Source organism: Henckelia pumila, chromosome 2, assembly GCF_033568475.1.
Source record: "Henckelia pumila isolate YLH828 chromosome 2, ASM3356847v2, whole genome shotgun sequence".
NCBI classification, from domain to species: domain Eukaryota; kingdom Viridiplantae; phylum Streptophyta; class Magnoliopsida; order Lamiales; family Gesneriaceae; genus Henckelia; species Henckelia pumila.
The window spans coordinates 24,777,859-24,804,582 of record NC_133121.1 but is presented as its reverse complement, the minus strand read 5'-3'; the positions used below and the strand labels follow the sequence as shown (position 1 = coordinate 24,804,582).

Here is a 26,724-nt window from a genome sequence, read left to right as displayed (position 1 = left end):
AAAATATTTTCACTGAAACTATGAAAAAAAATGTGTATATTTAATAATATCTTTAAAAGTGAGAATAAAAAGAAAAAAATTAATTGAAGAAGTAACTTTTTGTCGATAAATAATTGCATAAACATTTGGTGGAAAATGTGTGTAAAAAATTAAGGCAAAAAAAAATATAAAATTTATAATTAATTTGAAATTAAAAAAATTAAATATTATAAATTAAATTCATCAATATAAATAAATCAATGATGATTATGGAGAAATAAAGAAAAAAATTCAATTTTGGTCCGTTTATTTTTTCACATTATGATTTTGGCTCTATATTTTCAAATGAGATAATTGCATACATACCCTTGTGACATCCCAAGATTACTAAAAAATCCCTTATGAAAAACGAATTATCTATGAACTCTTTGTGTTTTCAAATCTTGAGCAAATACCTCCCATGTTTTCAAATTTGAGCATTCATCCCCTTATCCGTACGTGTTTTCATGGGTGTTTATGTTTAAATTTAAAAACACAAGGAATTTAACAGTTATAAATGAAAATTTTAAAAGTAAAACATTTAAAGGTAAGTCATCGATTCATTTATTATTATTATTTTTTTATTCAAAGCCGCCTGTTGTGGCGGGGGGTTAGGCAGACCCCTACCCATTTATTCCATAAAAAGGAAAAAACATGAGAGGGGGACTATACCAGGACCTCTCAAGAAATTACAAGAATAAAAATGCAGGAATTAAGAAATAATAGATTTAACTCTAATGTAAGGTAGACCAGATTTATCTAGTCTACAAATCCCTCTAAGTTTTCCAGAAATATCTGTCGGATGTAGTATGGCAGATCCCAAGGCCAAGCCAAGGTTAGCTAATTCGTCCTCTACTCTGTTAGCTTCCCTATAAATATGAGATTTACGCACCATGGACTCCAAAAGAATAGCTTGGATTTTAGTCACAATCCCAGTAAGTTCCCAAGCCGAAGAATCCGCATTCAAAATAGCAAGAGCTGCTAAAGAATCGACTTCAAGCCAAAGGGAAAACAAATTATACAGCTTGCAAACCTGCAGACCCCTTAAAATAGCTAGAAGCTCTGCTCTCATATTAGAACCAATCCCAATATAATCATGAAAAGCCACAACCGTCAGCCCATGATGGTCCCGGATGATGCCTCCAATGCCAGATTGTCCTCCCACTTTAGAACACCCATCAGTATTTAGTTTAAAAACACCAATCTCCGGAGCCAACCATCGTACTAGACGAATGGTAGTAGTTCTCGAAATTGCCGAGTTCATACCCATTGAGGTAGCCACATCCTCAAAACCAATCCAATGACTCCCCTTCAGCAAGCCTGCTCGGTTAATAGAAAGAATAAACTCATTAATATGAAGAATAATCCTCGCCGAGTAAATTCTGGAACCCTTATGTTTGTGCTCATTTCTCGCCTTCCAAATAAACCAGATAATCAAAAAAGGAATAAGCTCCCTAATGTGGCCACTCGAACTCCAGCCAGTCGAAATCTTCCAATTAGCGAAGAGTTGAAAATTTTGAACTCGGAAGAGCCGACCAAAATATTGTCACACACCAACTGCAGAGTCACACTCAAAAAATAAATGCTCAAAAGATTCTTGGTTACAACACCCTTGGCAAATCGAGGCCAGAGAAATCCCCCTAGCCTGAAGAATATCATCAACCGGAATTCTTTTAAAGAACCACCTCCAGCAAAAAATAGAAATAGAAGGTTTAAACAACTTAGACCAGCAACCTTTAAACCAACCCAGTTACATGTGCCGATGCCGAACCAGCTCCCAGGCAGATTTAACAAAAAATCTACCGTTAAGAATTGGCTTCCAAACTGCAACATCTCTCGAAATAGGATGAATGGGAACATCCATAATCTTGTAAGCAATATGAGGAGGAACTACTAACAGGAGGCGAGCCAAATTCCATTTATGATCCTCCAAAAACCATTCAACAAGCCTGGAAGAATTCCCTTGAATAGTAGTCAGAGAAGAAATGGGGCCATCCGAAAGCCAAGAGTCAAACCAGAAGCTGAGAAGACCCTCTCCAATCCTCCAACCAATCTCCTGTTCAGCTCTGTCTTTAATTTTCATCATTCATCGCCAAGTTGGAGAAATATTTGGCTTAATCTGAACAACTGCCGGAAGATCAAATTTACAGTATCTAGTCACCAAGAATTTACTCCACAAAGACTCCACAGATGAAACGACCCTAACTCTAAAATTATTAAATAAATATGCAGAAATTTTTTTTTTTTATACTTACTAAATAAAATATGTACATATATGCCCATACATATATGCACAGAATAAAAAGATTTAAAATAAATAAATAAATAAATAACTTAAATAAAAATTGCATTCTTTAAATAAAATAAATATCTGAGTCAAACATTTAATTAAAAATACTGCATAAATAAAATGATTAAAGTTTGCATGCACTGACAATATTCAATAAAATATTCAAAACTCACAACCACTGAAAAATAATATAAAATGGGTAACGTGCTGACATAATCAAAACATGCAATGTGACTCAGACATCTATCACGGTCACGGGGTCACTGCATGTCCGCTCATATATCCTCACCGCCGGTAGGAGCTACATCCTCCTCTACAAACTCACCTGCACCATACCAGTGTAGTGAGCCTAGAGGCCCAACATGCTAACATAACAAGGGTTTAAAATAATTTAAAACAATTAAATACTAATACATACATATACATGAATGAGCATGCTTGAAAATATCATAACATAACATAACTTAACTTAACTTAAATAACATAATACATAAACATTGTTGAGCAATTAATTTTCTAACATCGCATGGTTGTATCCGTAGTGTAACCTTAAATCATACATTAAATACTGATCAGCGTGGAAACCAACGTACGTGGCGGTGACGAATCACCTCTTAAATTGGCAGTAAACTGCCCTTCAATAGTTCACATATGGGGACGAATCCCCCTTAAATTGTCACACTACTTCAACTTCCAACATAAAATATTTTATTGTTGCTCAACCTTAAACATTTAATTATGCATAAAATTATTTCATGAGTGCATGTACTTAAATAAAATGTGTGTCCTTCATATATATTTAATTTAATTTCTTACTAACATATTAATATTAAAATAACTTCAATGCATAAAAATAATTAAATATATAATCAGGACACGTGCGAATTTCTCATGGATTGTACTGGACTGCTGGCCCTAACACTCAAGCCCAATTACTTAAATCTGGCCCAATAACATACTTAAGCCCAATAAAATTGTTCTAAGCCCAATTAAATTAATTTAAAGCCCAAAAAACATTCTAGGCCCAAAAACAACTTAAACTGGCCCAATGGGCCCAAAAGCCCAAAGACTGGCCCAATAACTTTTATGGGCTCAAAAGCCCATAAAATTAATGGACTAACTTAATTAAAATTTTAAAAGCCCAAATAAAATTATTTGGGAGTCCAAATAATTTTATTTCTAATTAATTGGCCCAAAAACCAATTAATTCATAAAATATTTTAAAAATAAAAAGACTCAAGCCCGGCCCACCAAACCTGGACCCGAACTCACTTAACCCGACCCACGACCCACTGACTTGACCCGGACCCAAGAACCCAACCCGGACCCAACCCTAACCCTAAACCCGAAACTCACCCTCCCCTCTCCTTCTCGGCCGCCGCGTGCAGCAGCCCTTCTAGGGCTGCTGCCGCCCTGCTCCGACCACCCCTGGCCGGAGCCCCGCCGCCCAGACGTAGCCCACGTCTGGGCGGTCCTAACCTAACCAAGACCCCGACCCCATGCTGCCCAAGGAACCCAGCTCGAGCCCCCTTCCACGAACCCTAGCTGCGCACCCCATGGAGGCCGATCTGCACCAACTCCAAACCTGGGCTCGTTTGGCTCGAATCACTCGAACCACTCGAGTCCAAACCACCCTCTCTCGACCTAGGGACCCTCAGCCAGCAGCTAGAACAACCATGGCTAGAAAAAAACGTGAACATGATCAAAAATTTCAAGAACCATATGCATACACCAAAACCGATTGAATTTCTACAAGAAAACTCAAATAAAAATCAATGCATACACACACACACACACTATAACAACTGATATGGTACGATAAATAGAGAAGGAATCATGCCTTTCACCGATATTTGAGTTTAGAAGCGCTTAGAACGATTCCCGGGACGACGAACGATGAACAACCCTTCGAAACTTACAGAAGTCGAGCTATGGAGTCACCTTGGCTTTGGTTCGAGGAAGAAGATGAAGATGGAGGAGAGGGAGGCGGCTAAGAGGGGTAATCGGTTAAGGGTTTGGGGTAGATTAGGTAAGAGTTTTTATTTTAATAAAAATAGGTTTTTAGGATATTAAAAGTTTTAAATATAAAACATAAAATTTTAAAACTCTAAATAAAAGTTAAAATCTGATAATTTAAGTTAAACATATGAAAATCCCGAAATTATAAATTTAGGGAATTTTAAAAATACTAAAAAGTCAATATTTTGGCTTATTTTGAATAAAAATGGACTCCTAAAATTATATAAAATTAAATGCTAAAAATTTTGAGATAATAAAACTAAAAATAATATTTTAGGGCTCTAAAAAGGCTCATGAAATTAATTGGCTAGAAAGTTGTCATCTCGTCCGTCCACGGTCCCGTCTATGCGATAAAATATTTAAAATACTAAAAATCATAAAAATCACTAATTATGGGTTAAATGCTTAAAAGAATAAATTAAATCATGCACAAATAATTCACATAATTATTTAACCCATAAATCTAAAATTTAAATAATTAAATATCCTAATTATGCATGCAGATTTACGTATTTAAAATACCGGGTGTTACAACAGACCTGAACCGAAACCATAGTTTAAAAGAAAAGGCCGTCAAGGAGTCCTTTAGTCTCCGAATACTTAAACCCCCTTCAGAGACTGGAAGACAAATATTCTTCCAAGCAACCCAATGAAATTTTCTATTCCCCTCCTTAGCTCCCCATAAAAATTTGGCACATAACATCTCAAATCTCTGCAAAATAGTTCCCGGAGGCTGCATAACTTGGAAAAGGTATATAGGCATGGAGCAAAGAACACTTTTGATAAGCACCAATCTACTACCAAAGGACAAAAGTTGTGTATCCCATCCTTGCAATTTTTTAGTAGCATTAACAATAATATGCGAAAAGTAAGAACTCTTCTTCGGGCCTATAAAGAGAGGAGCACCTGATGAAACTTAAAATTTGTAATTATTTATATGTTTAAAAGTGTGTTTTAAAATTAAAGTTTCATTAAAATTATGAAGTTGTATTATTTTTGTGTTATGTGTTTATATTTAAATATTTTACTAAAAATGTTGTATTTTATGTTTTGCGCAGGTTTGGTAAAAATAAAATTACTCAAGCTACAAAGGTCATATTAGAGTAATCTCAAATCCTGTAGAATTACAAAAGAGGCATCTTCAACTTTGTAGAAGACAAGAAATTCCAAAAACCTCATTAAGATGATCAAAATAATCAAACATCAAAATGGAGACAGATTTACTTTTATTATGACCAGCTTGTAGTAAAAATATCATAACTATTTCACCTTTTACCCAAAAGAGGTGAATTATATGTCCAAACACATCGACACAAAATATCCTACATGTTCTATGTTGAAAAGAAAGGCTGAATCGGTGGTATAAGACATCAAACATGCCAATTAAAGTTGGGTCATGGTATTGACATTCAAGGAGACAAGCACCCACCAACTTTACTATTTCACATTTATTGAGCCTTGGACTCTTTTTCTCATTTAGACTATAAATAGATGTGTTGTATAAGCTTTGTAGTGTGCAAGAGTGTAGAGAATTCTTCATTTGTAAAATAAATATTGTGTGTGTGAGAATAAAAGTTTGAGTGTGCAAGTTTCTCAAGTTCAAGTATGAAATTTCTTTTATCTTTATTCTTTAGTTTCATGTTCATGGAAAGCTAAATCTTTTTATGTCAAAGTGAAAAAGTTTCATTGTTGGTCAAGTAAGATTGTTTATATTTGTATATTCTTTCCTTTTCTATTTTTATTTTTACTAATTGATCTTTATTTGTAGGTATAATTTTGGATGATTTGTTGTTATCTATTTACATCAAATGCTTGGTACCTTGAATGTGGTTACCTTGATTTGTTGTCAAATATGATACACTAAATACTACAATAATTATATACTATAAATATATGTATCTATTTATAATAAAGTCATATATTATTTAGACGATAGCGTGACTCTGTCGGTTGTTCTAAATAATATATTGTGATTTGAACTAACTTTTACTTTCCGCAACTAACATTTACCTTTCCGCAACTAACATTTACTTTCTCGCATCTAACATTTACTTTTCCGCATCTAACATAAAAAAAGATCATATATTTTATTTAGACAATAGCGTGGCTCTGCCGGTTGTTCTAAATAAAATATTGTGATTTGATCTAACATTTAATTTTATGTCAATTTATATTTATGAATTTATATATATATTATGAGTACCATGTATTAAATATCGGTTAATCTGATATTAATATAGTGGGAACTATATTATATGATATATTTATATAAATATTTAATTATTCTCTTATGTTTATTTTTATTTTAGTTTCTTTTATTTATTTTTGTTAAGCAATCTTAAATAAACCAACAATGAACCTTTGAAACCTTGACAATTTTATAATTTGTGTATTTGAAGTTTCATAATAATATTTCCATCTATAATATATCATGCTAAAATTAAACTTACAGCATCCTCTTCGTGGATCGATCTCGTACTCACGAGTATATTACTTGCAGACAACCTACACTTGGGTGAATTACAATTTAAATTGTAGCAAGTTTTTGGCGCCGTTGCCGGGGAGGTATAAATTAAGTTTAATTTTGTTATTTATGTTATTATGTAAATAGTATGTTGTTTTTAATTTTATGATTGTTTGGAGTCGTAAACAAAGTGGTAGACTTGTTCGAGTAACTGAAAATATTTTAAACATGGACGATAATTCTAATAATCAAGATGATAATAATAATAATAATAATAATAATAATAATAATAATAATAATAATAATAATAATAATAATAATAATAATAATAATAATAATAATAATAATAATAATAATAATCTTCATCATCAAGAACATGAACAACCAAGAACACTTAGGCACCATATGAATCCAATAAGAACTAGTACACCATCTTGTTTAGTTTTTCCTCCTGATGCATCTAATTTCAATTTTAAGCCACAAGTCATTCAACTTTTACCAAATTTTCATGGCTTAGATTCTGAAAATCCATATTTGCATTTAAGAGAATTTGAGGAGGTTTGCAACACTTATAATGATCAAAATTGTAGCATGGATACTGTTCGATTAAAGCTTTTCCCTTTTTCCTTAAAAGATAAAGCTAAAACATGGTTGCAAAATTTGAGATCAAGTTCAATAAGATCATGGGAATAAATGCAACAACAATTTCTAAAAAAGGTTTTTCCTTCCCATAGAACAAACTCTTTTAAAAGACAAATTACAACTTTTTCTCAAAAACAAGGGGAAACATTTTATCAATGTTGGGATAGATATAAAGAGTTATTTAATACATGCCCACATCATGGTTTTGAAATATGGAGGATAGTTTCTCACTTTTATGAAGGTTTAATACCTAAAGATAGGAAAATGATAGAATTCATGTGTAATGAAATTTTTGAAGATAAAAACCCAAATGAAGCTATAGAATATTTGGAGTCATTAGCAGAAAATGCTCAAAATTGGGATAATATAGGCTCAATTGAACCACCAAATAAAACCAATAATTCAACAAATGGGGGTGGTATTTATCATCTTAAAGATGATGTAGATGTTCAAGCTAAACTTGCATCTTTAGTAAGAAAAATCGAGTCATTAGAAATGAAAAAGAGTGATCAATTAAAAAGTGTTCAAGAAATTGTTTGTCATATATGTGACACACATGATCATCTTACAAAAAATTGTCCTACTTTGCCTTCATTTAAAGAATGTCTCCATGAACAAGCCAATTATGTTAACAATTTTAAAAAACCAACATTAGATCCTTTTTCACAAACATATAATCCTGGTTGGAGAAATCATCCTAATTTTAGTTGGAGGAACGATAATAATGCAAAACCTTCACGACAACCTTTTCACAATAACCAAAGTCATCAAGGTTATGCTCCTTATATCCCACCTTCAAGAAAACATTTTGAAGATGAAATTCATGCATACATTCAAAAGCAAGAGTCTATTAATATTCAAAACATTCAATCTATGAATGATTTGAAAGAAACTCTTGCAAAATTTGCATCTGCACTTAATATTCATGAAAAAGGAAAATTTACATCTCAACCACAACCTAATCCTAAAAATCAAAATCAAGAAAAATTTGATCAAGTAAAATCTGTTATTACTCTTAGAAGTGGTAAAATAGTTAATGATCCATATAGTGATGAAAACAAAGATCAGTCAAACTCAAAGAGTAAGGATGAAAATCTTGATACTTTCGAGAAAGATGATACTTTGAGTCCTAAGATTAAAAAAGTTGATGATAAATTATCTGAAATAATATGTGAGTCAAATAAACATGTTCCTTTCCCTCATGCATTAGTTAATAATAAAAAACAAAAAAAATGATTCTGATATTTATGAAGTTTTTAAACAAGTAAAAATAAATATTCCATTATTAGATGCTATTAAACAAGTGCCTTCTTATGCAAAGTTTTTAAAAGATTTATGTACTGTGAAAAGACAATTGCATGTAAAGAAGAAAGCATTCTTAACGGAGCAAGTAAGCTCTATTATTCAAAATAATTCTACCTTGAAATATAAAGATCCCGGTTGTCCAACAATTTCATGTATTATTGGAAAAAATAAAATTAAAAAAGCTTTGTTAGATTTGGGAGCAAGTGTGAATTTAATTCCTTATTCAGTTTATGAAAAGCTTAAGTTGGGAGATTTAAAACCTACATCTGTTACTCTTTTACTAGCCGATAGGTCAATCAAAATACCTAGAGGTATTGTAGAAGATGTATTAGTTCAAGTTGATAAATTCATATATCCCGTGGATTTTATTGTCTTGGATACACAACCAATAGAAGTACATAACAAAATTCCAGTAATATTGGGACGTCCATTTCTAGCAACTTCAAATGCTTTAATTAATTGTCGAAATGGAATAATGAAATTGTCTTTTGGAAATATGACTTTAGAACTTAATGTGTTCAGTTTATGTAAACAACCAAGTATTAATGAATATGAAGATGATAATGCAATAGAAACAATCGTGGAAGAAAATATACACCAAGAAAACTTAAATCAACAATCTGAAGTTTGTTTAGTGGAAAGTTTTGATTCAAAAAATGTTTTTAAATTAATGAACTTGAAGAAGTAAAAGAAAATGATCATCCAAAACTTGAATTAAAACCCTTACCAATAGAACTAAAATATGCTTTTCTTGGTGAAAATCAAACATATCCTATTGTAATATCTTCTACCCTCTTACCAAAACAAGAAGAAGATTTAATAACACTACTTAAAAAACACAAAAATGCAATTGGATGGACTTTGCAAGATATAAAAGGTATAAATCCTTTAATCTGCACACATAGAATTCACTTGGAAGAAAATGCTAAAACATATCAACAACCACAAAGAAGATTAAATCCACACATGAAAGAAGTTGTTAAAAATGAAGTTTTAAAACTATTAGATGCCGGAATTATTTATCCAATCTCGGATAGTAAATGGGTAAGTCCAACACAAGTAGTACCAAAAAAATCAGGCATCACTGTTATAAAAAATGAAAAGGGAGAATTATTACAAGCTAGGATTCTATCTAGTTGGCGTATGTGCATTGATTATAGAAAATTAAATGATGCAACTAGAAAAGATCACTTTCCGTTATCATTTTTAGATCAAATTTTAGAGAAAGTGGCAGGTAATCCTTATTATTGTTTTCTTGATGGGTATTCGGGGTATTATCAAATACCAATATCATTAGAAGATCAAGAAAAAACTACTTTCACTTGTTCGTTCGGAACTTTTGCTTTTAAAAGAATGCCATTTGGTTTATGTAATGCCCCGGCTACTTTTCAAAGATGCATGCTAAGTATTTTTAGTGACATGATTGAAGAATTTGTGGAAGTTTTTATGGATGATATAACTGTTTTTGGAAACTCATTTGAAAACTGTCTTAAAAATTTGGAAGAAGTTTTAAAAAGATGTGAAGAAAAAAATCTTGTTTTAAATTGAGAAAAATGTCACTACATGGTTAAATCCGGAATTGTGTTAGGGCATGTCATATCTGAAAAAGGAATTGAAGTTGATAAAGCTAAGGTTGATGTTATTGCTAATTTACCATCACCAAACACGATCAAAGAAATTCGATCATTTTTGGGTCATGCGGGATTTTATAGAAGATTTATAAAAAATTTTAGCATAATATCGAAACCAATTTCAAATCTTTTAACAAAAGATGCGCAATTTGAATGGACTCAAGAATGTGAAACTGCTTTTAAAAAGATAATTAATCTTTTAACTACATCACCTATTTTACAACCTCCTGATTGGTCTTTACCATTTGAATTAATGTGTGATGCAAGTGATTATGCTGTAGGAGCCGTGTTAGGACAAAGAAAAGAAGGTAAACCTTATGTGATCTATTATGCAAGTAGAACCTTAAATAGTGCTCAAATCAATTATTCAACAACTGAAAAAGAATTACTTTCAGTAGTGTTTGCATTAGATAAATTTCGATCCTATTTAATTGGTTCTACTACTATTGTTTATACTGATCATTCTGCCATAAAATATTTATCAAATAAACAAGATGCTAAGCCGAGATTAATAAGATGGATTTTTTTGTTACAAGAATTTGATCTTGTAATAAAAGATAAAAAAAGAAAAAGAAAATGTAGTAGCCGATCATTTATCAAGAATAATTTCTGAATCATCTCAAAATGAAATGCCAATAAATGAAAATTTTCCGGATGATCAACTATTTTATGCTACTACTATGCCTTGGTTTGCTAATATTGTAAATTTTCTTGTGACAAATAAAATGCCTTCTCATTGGAGTTCACAAGATAAAAATAAATTCTTGAAAGAGGTCAAACAATTTTATTGGGATGATCCTTATTTGTTTAAGTATTATCCTGATCAAATTTTTCGACGATGCATACCCGACAATGAGGTAAGTAGTGTCATTAAATTTTGTCATTCTGAGGCACGTGGAGGTCAATTTTCGTCAAAGAAAACAGCTGCAAAAATCTTTCAATGTGGATTTTATTGGCCTTCTTTATTCAAAGATACACATTCATTTTGAAAATCTTGTGAAAATTGTCAGAAAATGGGTTCAATTTCAAAACGAAACATGATGCCTTTAAATCCAATCATGATTATTGAAATATTTGACAGTTGGGGAATAGATTTTATGGGTCCATTTCCATTATCTTTTGGATTCACTTATATTTTAGTGGTTGTCGATTATGTTTCAAAATGGATTGAAGCAATTGCATGTAGAAGTAATGATCATAAAGTTGTGATAAAATTTTTGAAAGAAAATATTTTTAGTCGATTTGGAATACCTAGAGCTATAATCAGTGATGGGGGAAGTCATTTTATAAATAAATCATTTTCTTCGTTGTTAAGAAAATATGGTATTACACATAAAGTTTCTACTACATATCACCCTCAAACGAATGGTAAGGTTGAACTTGCAAATAAGAAATAAAACAAATTTTGGAAAAAACAGTCAATCCAAATCGAAAAGATTGGTCTTTAAGATTAAGTGATGCATTATAGGCATATAGAACTGCATTTAAAACATCATTGGGGATGTCACCATATAGATTAGTTTTTGGAAAGCATTGTCATCTACCTATTGAAATTGAACATAAAGCTTATTGGGCAATTAAAGCATTTAATACTAATTTAGATGATGCATCTAAATTAAGAAAATTGCAATTAAATGAACTAGAAGAATTAAGAAATGATGCATATGAAAATGCAAAGATTTATAAAGATAAAACAAAAGCATTTCATGATAAAAATATTATGAGAAAATCTTTTGAAATCGGACAAAAAGTTTTACTTTATAATTCTCGCTTGCATTTGTTTCCAGGAAAACTTAGATCGCGATGGTCTGGACCATTTATTATTAAATTTGTCTATCCTCATGGTGCTGTTGATGTTAAAAATCCTAAAAATAATAATGTATTTAAAGTTAATGGGCAAAGACTTAAACCATTTATAGAAAATGAAGTTCTTAATGAAGAGTTTATGCCTTTATATGATCCAACTTAATTGTTACTTATATTTTTTTTTTATTTTTGCAGAATTGAGTTCACTTCCCGGTTAAGTGGCGGATAACGGTACTCCGTGACTACTTTCAGTCGGTTTTATTTCAATTTCCCAAAATAATTGAATATATATATATAAATATATATTATGGATGAAGCTATCAAAAAACTTGGTAAATATTTTCCATCTGTTTCTTAAAAAGTTCTGAGAATGATTTATGAAGGCAGATGTGAAAGATTGAGAATGCTTATGCAAAAAGGAATCCCGGAAGATATTCGTCTTATAATTGAAGCCAAGGTTCGATTAGGTAGTGAAGTTCCAAAATTCTTACTTGTTCAAAATATGTCTGGGTTAGGTAAAAGTACCTATGCGAAGAAAAGAAGGGCTAAAAGGTTAGATGTTTGTCATAATTGTGCCAGATGAACTTGTAATAGACAATGCAGATCTTTGGGATATGTTTCCACAAATAGAGAAGATAAAATTGATTTCATTAAGAATGGGCTGAGTAAAGAGTCATTAGATGATATCTCATTGACTCTTGAGACGCATTCTAGTGGAGATGTTCAAGTTCAACTTCTCCGATTATGGAAACTATTCCAAGCGCAGCGTCATGGTAATGGTCTTGGGAATCTGACTAAAAAAGACCCTATTTGCCAATTTATAAGAAAATTGGATGGTAAGCCAACCCTCGACTCATAAATATTGAAGGAACACTGTGAGCCACAATCACATCACTGTTTATACGCATGCATGTTATTATTATATATTATTGTTTTTTACTATTTTCATCATTTTGTTCACATCTGTATTCCTATTTCTGTCTTATTCCTTGTTTTCCTTATAAAATCACTCAACTCTCTCTATATTTTTGAAAATAAAAAAAACATGACAGGATCTTCTTCACAAAAATTGAAAAATATTTGTGTCTTTTGTGGTTCTAATACTGGAAAGAATGAAATTTTTTTGATGCAGCAATTAATCTTGGAAAAAAGTTAGCAGAGAGAAAAATTCACTTGGTTTACGGAGGAGGCAATATTGGGTTAATGGGATCTATTTCAACAGCAGCTCATCTTGGAGGTAGTCAGGTTTTGGGTATTATTCCTACAGCTTTAGCTGAAGGAAATATTACAGGTGTTACGGTTGGGGAAGAGTTGAAAGTTTCATCAATGTACGAGAGAATAACTAAAATGATAGAAAATTCTGATGCTTTTATTGCCTTACCTGGTGGTTTTGGTACTTTAGAAGAAATTTTTCATGTTGTTTCTTGGGCACAACTTAATATCCATAATAAACCTGTTGGCTTGTTAAATATCAATAACTATTATGATGGTTTGTTGACTTTTCTTGATGTAGCTATGGAACAAAATTTCATTTCAGAAAATTCACGAAGGATGCTCATCTCTGCTTCGAATGAAGACCAATTAATTGATGATCTCCAAGCTTTTGTTCATCAACCTGATTTAGCTATAACAAAGATCAATTGGTCTCAACCAACCAGTAAGAAAAGAAAACTGGATCATTGATTCAACATGTCATGAAATGGTTTGTGTTTGTTCCTCATCTTCAATAATTCCAGGTGATATCTCTTTCATCATGTACTCTTTATTTTTCTTTAAAAAAAAAATTAAAAACAATGTCATATTCAGGTTTGGGGGAGGATTTATCTCTAAAAAAAAAAAAATTATTAAAATTTTTTTTTAAAAAAAAAAAGTATTGCTATAATAATATTTATTTTTCTTTTTCAATGGCAGAGTAAGGAATCAAAAACTTCTGACACGCATTAGTTTTTATTTATCATATTATCACAATAGATTAGATTTTAATATTCCGAATATATATTTAAATTGCAAACTACTAAGAAAATGAAGTCTTTTGTATATATGTTTGTTTACACTTCTTTTTATCAATTTAATAGAATATATATAATTGATGGGATATAAGTTATAAATAATATATAATTGTGTGTTTTCAAATAACATATTTTCTAAAACTTTTATGATTATATAGTTAAAGTGATATTGATTGAATGAATAATAACATGTATAATTGAAGGAATTAATTTGTAAAAGTGCAATATATACTCACATAAATTTTGTGAGTGAGAGGTGAGAATTGAGAAAATAACTTATAAGCTTTTATTGATTATTAAAAAATGGTTGATTGCTAGATTAAACCCATTTTGAAAAAAAAATTATATAAAAAAATGTGCATACAAAATTGGCTGCAAAGTTGTTTGAAGTTTGATTGTAAAGATGTAATATCTCTACTATAATTCTCATGGTAAATTCTTAATAGATTTACCTCATAAATAAATAAATAAACTTTGAAAAAAAAAGAAAAAAAAGAAAAAAGAAAAAAAAAAGTGTTACATATTTATAGTTTATTGGAGGTATTTGGCCATGTAAAAACAACTTCGCAGCCAAGTGCATAAAAAAAATGAAAAAAAAAAGAGAAAAAAAAAAATAAGAAGAGAAAAACAAAAATAAAATGGGTTTATTCTTTGTAAATTATCCTATCTTATTTTTAATATTAGGTTATTTGATTGTCTGCTTTACATATTAACCATTTTCAATGAGCGTATAATTTTCTTCCAACTCCATGAGTGAAAAACAGCTATATATAAAATACTTTAACCTGAGAGAATATGGAGTTGAGACTTTTACATTAAGATTCCTGATATTATACATGTTATGAAAATGATTTCTATTATCATTTTAATTATATTATTCTCAAAGTTTTTAGAAAATATTTATATAAAAAAATTATATATATTTAATATTTTGATATTGTGTGTAATATATATGTATACCCCATCCAATTATATATTAATATATTAGTTGATAATAAGATTTATAAATAAACATATGATCTCCTCACAAGTGTGTTTTAAAATTCAAAAGTTTGCAAATTTGAATATATATATTAAAGAATAAAAATCTAACTTGTGATTTTATGATATTTTATGATATTTTATTACTAAGGGACTAGTAATTAGCCGGTTTGGGGGTGTGATGAAACTTAAAATTTTTAATTATTTATATGTTTAAAAGTGTGTTTTAAAATTAAAGTTTCATTAAAATTATGAAGTTGTATTATTTTTGTGTTATGTGTTTATATTTAAATATTTTACTAAAAATGTTATATTTTATGTTTTACGCAGGTTTGGTAAAAATAAAATTACTCCAGCTACAAAGGTCATATTGGAGTAATCTCAAATCCTGTAGAATTACAAAAGAGGCATCTTCAACTTTGTAAAAGACAAGAAATTCCAAAAACCTCATTAAGATGATCAAAATAATCAAACATCAAAATGGAGACAGATTTACTTTTATTATGACCAGCTTGTAGTAAAAATATCATAAATATTTCACCTTTTACCCAAAAGAGGTGAATTATATGTCCAAACACATCTACACAAAATATCCTACGTGTTCTATGTTGAAAAGAAAGGCTGAATCGGTGGTCTAAGGCATCAAACATGCCAATTAAAGTTGGGTCATGGTATTGACATTCAAGGAGACAAGCACCCACCAACTTTACTATTTCACATTTAATGAGCCTTGGACTATTTCTCTCATTTAGCCTATAAATAGATGTGTTGTATAAGCTTTGTAGTGTGCAAGAGTGTAGATACTTCTTCATTTGTAAAATAAATATTGTGTCTGTGAGAATAAAAGTTTGAGTGTGCAAGTTTCTCAAGTTCAAGTATGAAATTTCTTTTATCTTTATTCTTGAGTTTCATGTTCATGGAAAGCTAAATCTTTTTATGTCAAGGTGAAAAGGTTTCATTGTTGGTCAATTAAGATTGTTTATATTTTTTATATTCTTTCCTTTTCTATTTTTATTTTTACTAATTGATCTTTATTTGTAGGTATAATTTTGGATGATTTGTTGTTATCTATTTACATCAAATTCTTGGTACCTTGAATGTGGTTACCTTGATTTGTTGTCAAATATGATACAATAAATACTATAATAATTATATACTATAAATATATGTATCTATTTATAATAAAGTCATATATATTATTTAGACGATAGCGTGACTCTGTCGGTTGTTCTAAATAATATATTGTGATTTGAACTAACTTTTACTTTCCGCAACTAACTTTTACTTTTCGCAACTAACATTTACCTTTCCGCAACTAACATTTACTTTCTCGCATCTAACATTTACTTTTCCGCATCTAACATAAAAAAGGTCATATATTTTATTTAGACAATAGCGTGGCTCTGCCGGTTGTTCTAAATGAAATATTGTGATTTGATCTAACATTTAATTTTTTGTCAATTTATATTTATGAATTTATATATATATTATGGGTACCATGTATTAAATATCAGTTAATCTGATATTAATATAGTGGGAACTATATTATATGATATATTTGTATAAATATTTAATTATTCTCTTATGTTTATTTTTATTTTAGTTTCTTTTATTTATTTTTGTTAAGCAATCTTAAATAAACCAACAATGAACCTTTGAAACCTTGACAATTTTATAATTTGTGTATTTGAAGTTTCATAATAATATTTCCATCTATAATATATCATGCTAAAATTAAACTTACAGCATCCTCTCCGTGGATCGATCTCGTACTCACGAGTATATTACTTGCAGACAACCTACACTTGGGTGAATTACAATTTAAGTTGTAGCAGCACCGAAATATTTAATTGGAAGAGAACCCTGTCCAAAGCCAGTGATCTCCAGATACTTCCCCTTCTTCTGAGGAGGACAATTACTGGCAGTGAGTACCACACTCTTTGCATTACTAATGAGCTGACCGAAACACTGTTCATAATGAAATAAAAAATTCCGAAGAATCTTGATCCCTGGGATAGAGCCATTCGCAAAAATAATAAAATCATCTGCATACGCCAAATGAGAAATTCTGAAAGGACAGCCTGTACTGAAATGAAGTGACCTATGCAGAGCAAATAAATTATCCAAGCCCCTAGACAAATATTCAGCAGCAATAATGAAGAGAGAAGGAGAAATCGGATCTCCTTGCCTGAGACCCCTTCTCGACTGAAAGATGCCCGACAGAGACCCATTAACCATAAAAAAGAACCAGCAATTGTTAACACAATTAAGGATAACCTGGCAAAAACCCTCGGAGAAACCAAAGGCTCTAAGCATCTGATATAAGAAATTCCACTGAACCCTATCATAAGCTTTAGCCATATCCAATTTCAACATAATATTTCCCCCCTCGTTTGATGATTTAAGTGATGAACCATCTCCTGAGCAAGGAGAATATTATCAGATATAAGGCGACCAGCAACAAAACCACCCTGGGAAGGAGATATGATTTTCGGCAAGAGCTGATTCAGACGAAGAGTAATTGACTTAGTAATGATTTTATTGCTGACATTACATAAGCTAATTGGTCTAAAATCAGACCATCTCTGAGCTTCACCAATCTTAGGGATTAAAATAAGTGAGGTAGCCGTGATGCTCCTAGGCAGAGGGGAGCCAGACCAAAAATCTCTGACTGCATCAATAACATCTGATTTCACAATCTCCCAGCAGTTTCTATAAAACCCAGCTGAAAACCCATCAGGACCAGCAGTACTATCTGGATGAATCTATAGGACACAGTCATGGATTTCTTTCTCAGAAAAAGGCGCTAATAGAAAACGATTATCCTCCTTTGTAACCAACACCGGGATGTTATCAAACTTAGGCTCAGAAGGGGCTGAAGATTCACCAGTCAACAAACTCTCAAAAAACCGAACTCCAAACTCTGAAATTTGAGAAGGATTATCCAGGGCAGTACCATCATCCCAAATTCGAAAAATTTTATTACGAACTCGACGCTGATTAACCATATTATGAAAAAGAGCAGTATTCTTCTCACCCTCCATTATCCATTTGGCAGAAGCTTTTTGCTTACAGAAAGCCTCCTCCACTGATAAACCCATGGCGAGATTAGCAGGGGCCAAGGAGAGGGCTGTCCGATTCTCTTCAGAAGGATTATCATCAAAATCGACCTGAGCCTGAGAAGCTTTAAGATCAAGAACCTTAACATTATCATGAACATTACCAAACACATCCCTGTTCCACCATTTGAGATGAATCTTAAGCCTCTTTAATATAAAGACCAATCTGCTGAGACCAATATAAGGGCAAGGATTATTCTAGTTCAATCTCACAGTTTTCATAAACCCCTGATGAGAAAACCAGATATCCTGAAATCGAAAAGACCCAGACTTCCTGGGAAATAAAGGGGCCGAAATCTGAAGGGGGCAATGATCAGAAGACCCGCGATGAAGATGCTCTACTTTAAAAGAATTAAAGAACTCCGCCCAATTAGAAGAAAGGAGGACTCTATCCAAACACTTTCAAATACTGTTGTTAGTCCAAGTGAACTTTGCACCAACAAAACCAACATCAGACAACCCTGCTGAAATAATAAAATCAGAAAATTCAGCCATGGCACCTGGACAATTGACAACACCACGAGAGTGTTCTGTCGGATCATTGATAACATTAAAATCTCCGCCAACAACCCATGGGCAGCCATCCCGAGGAATACAATCCAGAAGACCATCCCAAAGATCCCGCCTTTCTGTTCCATTACATTTAGCATAGACAACAGAAACATAAATATCAATTGGAAAAAGGCTAGAAGATAATTTGACGTGGAGAAATTGCTCATGATCCACCACCACAAATACCGAAACCTGATGAGAGAAATAAAGCCATATTTTGCTGCTACAATTAGAGATAACCTCCGAAATACCAAATTTTTTAGAGCTCCATTCTAGATCTAACTGCCTCTTGGGTTCAATAACAGCTAAAAAAAGAAGAGCGTTAGAAACCTTCAAAAACTTGATGCGTCTTTGAGCTGCTGCATTTCCAATTCCACGAACATTCCAAAAGATCCCGTTCAACATTGAGAAATATTGGAAGGCTGGGACGAATCAAGATTAGGAACACTTTCCCTTGTCAATGTCGGAGGCACCGATTTATTTCTTTTAGGAGGACGACCCCGCCCCCTCTTCACAGTTTTATCAGCAGAAATATTTAACATATCAGCAGAAATATTTTCTGTGATCGTAATGGCAAGCTCGGTCTCTTTCCCAACTGAATAACCGCCGGCCAAACCTTGTAAATCACCTTGGGCAGCCATCTCCTCTACCAAGGCGTCAGTACAGCCATCTGAAGGCCTAGTATCACCCTAAAAAACTCCCCGCGCTGCTCAAGTTCTTGAAACGAATGGTCCGAACGAACCAAAGCCAAATCATTATTATCCTCATGCAACCCATCTTGAATAAATAACCCATTAACCCAAGATCCATGCCAAACTCCATCAAATTTCCCAGATCTAATAAGGTTTCCATTGACAACCAAATCTCTAGCCAACACGGGGTCATTAGCCAAGTTATCCACTAGGGGATCAATGGCAGAAGAGTCACCTAGCTGGAAATTAACAGGCCCTGAAGCCTTGACTGAAGATTCGAGAACATGTGGAACCAAATCCTCCTCATATAAATATGCAAGGAGAGGGTCAAAGCGATTCAAAGGCTTCGAGCGCTGACCGCTCATAGGGCTATGAGGGCCAAAGTAAACCTGATCAGCACCGTTGAGAAAGGGAGAACCAAGGGGTGAATGAGGGGGACGAACTGTTTCCTTAATCCGCTTTGCCTTTTTTCGAAGTCACCTCCTTCCAAACCAAGCGAGTACCATCCGATTTGTCTCCGCTGAAACCAGCCTGCTGATCATTTGCATGTTCCAAACTAACTGTTTCCTTAATCCGCTTTTCATTAATAACAGCACGAAGGTCTGTTTGCTTATTATTTTTAGGAGGTGGACGTGGAACTCGTCCATTCACGTAACAATCATCAACTCCATGACCTACATGACAGCAATCTTTGCAATATTTAGGGATTGATTCATAAACCACCTTTTGAAGAACGATCTTATCTCCCAGACCAATGTAAATTTCGTCATGGCGAGGCTTCAGCAGTTCTACCTCCACGCACACCCTAGCCAGCTTGAGCCTTTCAGATTTGGATGTTAATTCATCCATTTTCAGAGGTTTCCCAACCAAATTCGCAACTGAAAAGAGGAGTTTCTTATCAAATAAGGAAATAGGCAAGTCCGAAAATCTAACCCAAACTGGGACGATCGAGCTTTCTTTTTGATAATCAAATTTGGATGTCCATTTAAACACCCGAAAAAGGTGCCCCTGAAGAAACCAACGACCCTTCCACCAGAATCTTGCCATATCTTCCTCGAGCTTGAAGTCAATAAAGAGATACCCCGGCCGAAGAAACTTCATGGAATATGGCCCAGAAAACCCTACTCCTGAAAACGCCTGAAGCGTTTTCTCCTTCGAAGCCCAACTGCCAGAAAATTTTCCGATCAATGCATGAGGATATGTTTTTTCCATCACAGTAGTCTCCTCCTCAGAAAAGAAAATGCCAAGCTTGTTCTTATATAAGACCATCGGCTTAGCCTGTAAAGAGCCCTCTCCACCTTCTGAAAAACTTTTCCTAGTTGTCCTCGGAGAGGAAGCCAGGAAAGCAGCAGCATAAGAAATACGCCCCTTATCCGGAGGTTCATCGGCCGAAGCCCCATCCCCGCCGGCAGGAACAAAGCTAGGGTTGCCGTTCATGTTTTTTTTAACTGCAAGACCAAAAATAATAATAAAGATATTTTGTAAGGATTTATTATTATTATTATTATACACACATATTATTTATGTAACCTTACATAAAATATCGAATAAAATGACAAAATTTTTAATTCACAATTTTAAAATTATGTTTTTGTATTTACACTTTTAGATATGTAATAATAGATAAGTTAATTTCTTTTTTTCTCATAGATGTTCATATAAAATATATTGATGCTTAATTACACTAAAAATATATAAATGAAAAATTAAAAAGATAAATATTTAAAGGTAAGTCATCGAAATCTTTTTTCATTGAATTATTTTTTTTATTATCATCAAATAAAAAAAATTAAATATAATAATAGTTGTTCAATGGGCCAACCGACCCACTAACTGCAATTAAGTTTAAAGTCATAAATGCATATAACAAAAATGTATTTATATTTAATAGATAGAAATATATATTTACTCTTATGCTCTAGCTAAAATTAGACTATTTACTTTTATATCCCTATATATATTTATGTAACTTTACATATAATGTGGAATAAAAAAACAAAATTATCAATTCACAATTGTAAAACTTTGCCCTTTTATTCACTCTTTATATGGGTTTTTGATTTAGAAAACTAGTTAATTATAGAGTATGTGCAGTTGTATAAAGTTTTTCTATAATAAAATATCGTTTCATCGTATTATATATTGCAGATAACCCAATACTAATCAATATAATTTTTTATTTATATTTGACCAAGTATAAGTAAATTTAATTGAATATTAATTGTGAAATGCAAATATTCAATTATTAATATAATATTTGATTGAATTGACTAAAAACAATTCTGATATCACGTGCGTAGCACTAGACCTGGCCACGGGCCGGGTTCGGTCCGGGTCCGGGTCGGCAATAGGCCGACCCTTAACCGGCCCGCCCGTGGCCGGTTCCGGTCCGGGTCCCGGAACCGCCGGTCCGGGTCCGGTTAACCGGCGGTTCCGGGTCTGGTTCGACCCTTGTTTTTTTTAAAAAAAAATAAAAATGAAAAACTTGTAAAATTGAACTTTAAAAACTCTATCAAATATTTCATTATCTCAATAAAAAGCTAATACATATATTAAATAAAAATATATTATATTTCAATTTTTAACATATTATAATATTACATTTATTCAATAAAAAATATATAACATTTCAACTTTCAACATTGTATATTAAAAACTCTATCTAGTTCAATAAAAAAATATATATATATTTATTAAATAAAAAATTATTGCATTTCAACTTTTCACAACTTATATTAAAAATTATATATATCAATAAAAAATTTATTATATTTATTCAATAAAAATATATATTATATTTCAACATCTTATATTAAAAACTCTATTTATCTCAATTAAAAACTCTATTTATTTCAATTAAAAATATATTACATTTAAACTTTAAACATCTTATATAAAAAATATTATTACATTTAATTATATTCAATCACAAAATATTAACAAATTAACACTTGGCCTAGTGGCAAGAATGAAGACCCAAGATCATTTGGTTTTGGGTTCAAATCTCACCCATGTATGAATATCAAATATATATTATTTAAAATAAAATTAAAATATTATTTTAAAAAGGTAAATCCGCTGGGTCAAACAAATCTTTGTACCTTTCCCATCGTATAGTTGTTCTGAATCATGTTGTTGAAAGGTACTGATCTCAATCTTCAGCTGGGTTGCCTTAGATGGTGGAAAGAACTTCTCTAAAAATTTCACAGCCATGCCCTCCCAAGTTGTTATGCGTCCTAGCGGAAATGACTGCAGCCAACTCCGTGCCTTGTCTCTGAGAGAAAAAGGAAACAAACATAAGCGTATTATATCCTCAGAAACACCATTTATTTTTACAGTATCAGTAATCTCTAGAAAAGTGCGCAAGTGCAAGTGAGGATCAGCTGTGGCAGTTCCATTGAATTGGTTCTGCTGAACCATGTTGATTAAGGACGACTTCAACTCAAAGTTGTTGGCATTAATGGTCCCTCGAGCGATTCCAAAATAGTGAGTCTGGATCGTCGGCCTGAAGTGATCTCTGATTGGCACCAGAGGAGCTTGTTGTGCTTCTTCTTCAGCCAGGTTCCTTAATTCTTCTCTTCTAAATCTTCTTAGAGCACGTGCAGTGCGCTCGATCTCCGGATCAAATAATAGAGAATTCGCACTTTGAGATCGTCGCATAGACTGCAATTAAAAATAAGAAGAAATTAATTAGTACTAAAAGTAAGATGAAATAAAAGCTCTAAATTAAAACTTAGACTAATTGGTTACAAGATTAAACAAAATCAAAAATTACTCCCCGGCCTTCTTTCTTTCTTTTTTTATTTTATTTTTTATTTTTCTAAAACTTCTTGTAAAAATTGTTCGCAAGCGTACGAGTGTCAAGTTTTAATATAGTGAATGAATCAAGTGTCGATCCCACAGGGAGTAAATTGAAAATAATCAGTGCTTGTAATTAAAATAGTCTAAACTTTATCTAGAAAATCAAACAAAGAGTTATGATTTCAACTTAAAATAAAATTCAGAACTTTTAGAAAAACTCACACACAACTTCCGAATAATATTACTGAGAGAAAAATGGTCTAGAGGTTTTGATTTCACCTGGTTTCGACAACAACTACTCCTAATTAAATTATTTTCATGAATTCCATTCAATTAATAGCCAAGAATACTTAATTATATTATTTCCCTCTCCCGAGCAACAAATAATGTGTATCAACTAAGATTCAATTCCAATATCCCTATTAAAAATCTAGTCTTAGTGATATGTGTAAAACGATGTTCTTCCTAAAGCTCCGTTAACGTTATATACTTTCCCGAGCTATATAAACAATTAACAGTGTAATTTCTAATGATCCTATTCAAAATCCCCTCTCCCGAGCAATGATTTCAAATAAGTATTACAATTCAATTAGTGATCAAGTAATTGGAAAAACAATCAAAGCTAGAAAAACAATTAATTTAGGAGAATTCAATCCCATAAAATTAACAATTCGTAAAAGCGTCTCAACCAGGCTACACCAAACCCCTAGACTATGAAAATTTAGTTCATGATCAAAAATAGATAAACACCAGTCATATTCAAAAGTCTAGACATCAATTCAAAGATAACAAATTCGAAAGAAAGAAAACAAATCCGAATATTCGACGCCATGTCCGGTCGACGATCTTCTCCTTTGTTCTTCAAATTCTTCACGTTGATGCACAGATTTTTCTTCTCCAATTGTCACAATCAAGCTCTCTCAATTTGTGTTGTGTTGTCAGGTGGCTCTCCCCCTTTTATGTTGTTTTGAAATCTCTTTTATATGTCCTCGAAGCCCGTCAAAGAAAGCCCGACAAATCGAGAGTTTTAAAGTTGCAAAAATCTGCCAATTTCTCGCACAGAGCAGCGCGGGCGCGCAATAGAGTGGCGAGGGCGCGCCTGAGCCTCGAATTTACACTTCTTTTCACGTCCAAAGACGGCGTGGGCACGCCTAAAAGTGACGCGGGCGCGCCCTGCTCTCGCATGTCCAATTCTGCAACGCGCGACAATTTTCAAAAAAATCATATCTCCCAAACTAACTGTCGGATTGAGCTGAAATTTTGACAGAAGCTTCAAAACATCTTAAAATGTATTATGAACGGTGGAGATTGGATTTTGATGTGTCAATAATTCCCAGTAGTTTTCTGAAGTTGATACTCCATAATGCATCCTTCTGCTTCTTCTTGCTACTTTTCTCCAAATCCTTGCAACTCACAAAAACAACAACAAATACGCATAATATCCACTCGATACATCACAAAAGCCAAGCCAAATCATATATAAATTAAGTGCATAAAATTCACTTATCAAATTCCCCCAAACTTTGACTTTTGCTAGTCCCGAGCAAAACAATAATGAGCAATATAGTCGACCTCCAAATTTTTACATTCCAAGATTAAATAAAAATATAGGCTAATTTTCTCAAAAGTTCTCGCGTGTGTGTGATTTCGCCAATCTCATCTACCCACCCAACTTTTGATAAAATCATGCAATCCGTAAGCTTCATAAATTCATTAACTCAACTGATGCAATCATGGATGGCTCGCATGCTGATCAAGTGCCTAAGGATCCATTGGAGATACTACGAGGACCGGTTACGAGAGGCCGAGCTCAGAAGTTTAAGGAAGCATTTCAATCTTTGTTGCTGAAGACACAAGAGGGCGTTGGATTTCTTGATATTCAATTTGGAGGAAGTTATAATCTTATTGAGGTCAAAAGAGGTCAAGAAAGTGAAGAAATTGAAGACCCTGCTCGAAACCAAGGCGCACCCGCGCCCCAGACTAGCGTGCCCACGCCATTATTTTGCGGAGAAGAAGCGCGCCCGCGCCTCCTGATTGCGCGCCCGCGCTTACGGAAACCAAATTGACGATGTTCTTGCGAACCATAGGCACGCCCGCGCCCGCGCCGTGTCCTGCGCAACAAAGGCGCGCCCGCCCCGAAGTTTTTACATGCACCGAAGGTGTTTGTGTGTGTGTTCGGGATTTTTAATATTTTGGATTTACTTCGTTTATTTTAGGTCTTTTATTCCTACTAGGAAACTTTAGGAGATATCTTTGATATCTTTTTGATTTATTTTGTGTTATCTTTCAATATTTAGGGTTGTAATATAAATACTACAACATTCATTATTTTAATGATAACTAAGATTTTCAGATTATTGATTATTCAATACAAAATTTTCTTTAGAATTTTATCAAAGCTTTTGCTTTACCCAAAATCAAACTTATCAAAGTTTCATAGTTTTGTGGCGTTTGTCAATCGATTTTCAATTGGGTTGTCAAAGACAGGTTCCTTTGAAGGTCTAATTGAATCTTTGATTATTTTCTATCGTGAATTCTCTGTTGCTAGTTACAGGTTCAACTAGAGGTGGAGATTCCAAAATCTGTTACTTGTTTCAAAGTCGGGACAACATTATTGAATTCTTTTGTTATCGAATTGAGGTGCGATTCGTTGAAATCATGTTGCCTTTCATACATAAGATTCATATCATTTGGTATCAAAGAAAAGGTTTGAAACAAGTAAGTTTTCACATCTTTGTGACTATCTGTTCTTCGTGTTCTTCGCGTTCTTCGTCTTTCTTCAAGTTATCTCAAAAAATTCAAAAAAAATAAATAAAAAAAAAATGAGACCGAAAAAGCTTCAAACAAAAAAAAAAATAGAAGAAGCAAGATAACTTGTGGACAATTTTCGTTCTTGTTCATCCTTGGATGCAAGTCAAAAATTCGAGCATCCCTAAATTTCCTCTTCTTGTTTTTGTCAATCTTCGAGAGTCGATCTTCAAGCGTCTAAAAGTTGTGAACTTGAGAGTTTGGTTCATTTTTACACAAAGCAAAAGCCTACATAAATTGAGTGGAAAGGAAAAGAGTGTTGGAGTGATTCGTTTGGAGTGATCTGTGAGAACTTGTGTGAGGAATTTTACTACTAACCTTTTTCTTGCAGGTACCATGAATCCTAATAAAGATGCTATGAAAGTGTGAACCAAGGAATTTCCAAGGTTCAAATGGATGCGTTGATGGGTCAATTTACTAGGGTGATGAGGTCGGAGTTGGAACCTCTTCATGAGCGGATGAGTATATTGGAGGAGAGTAGTGGTAGTGGAAAAAAAAATAAACATAGGAAGGGAAATAATTTTGAAGGAGATGAGGAGAGTTTTGATGAGAATTGGGATGGAGGGAGAAGAGTACATGAGGTTAGC

At 32.7% G+C, this 26,724-nt stretch overlaps 1 protein-coding gene and 1 non-coding gene across 2 annotated transcripts; both read right to left on the bottom strand.

The window, feature by feature from the left end:
- Positions 1–7,528: 7,528 nt before the first annotated feature.
- On the bottom strand, positions 7,529–7,639 carry LOC140885766 (small nucleolar RNA R71). Its single transcript, XR_012151182.1, has one exon. It is a non-coding gene; the product is annotated as a small nucleolar RNA R71 (small nucleolar RNA).
- A 10,291-nt stretch (positions 7,640–17,930) lies between these two features.
- Positions 17,931–19,477, bottom strand: LOC140877391 (uncharacterized). The gene is made up of 3 exons (XM_073280924.1): positions 19,240–19,477; positions 18,715–19,141; positions 17,931–18,399 (listed from the first exon to the last, which is right to left on the bottom strand). The coding sequence occupies exons 1-3, from the start codon at positions 19,475–19,477 to the stop codon at positions 17,931–17,933; spliced, it is 1,134 nt and encodes a 377-aa protein (XP_073137025.1).
- Positions 19,478–26,724: the final 7,247 nt, after the last annotated feature.

What these genes read in the sequence shown, in the direction of transcription:
- LOC140877391 (XM_073280924.1), bottom strand. Translation starts at nt 19,477, where the DNA reads ATGGCTGCCCAAGGTGATTTACAAGGTTTGGCCGGCGGTTATTCAGTT. An exon ending in GCCTTCCAATATTTCTCAAT is followed by an intron (nt 19,142 to 19,239) that starts GTTGAACGGGAT and finishes TTCTTTTTTTAG; the next exon opens with CTGTTATTGAACCCAAGAGG. An exon ending in GTTGGTTTTGTTGGTGCAAA is followed by an intron (nt 18,400 to 18,714) that starts GTTCACTTGGAC and finishes ATGGTGGAACAG; the next exon opens with GGATGTGTTTGGTAATGTTC.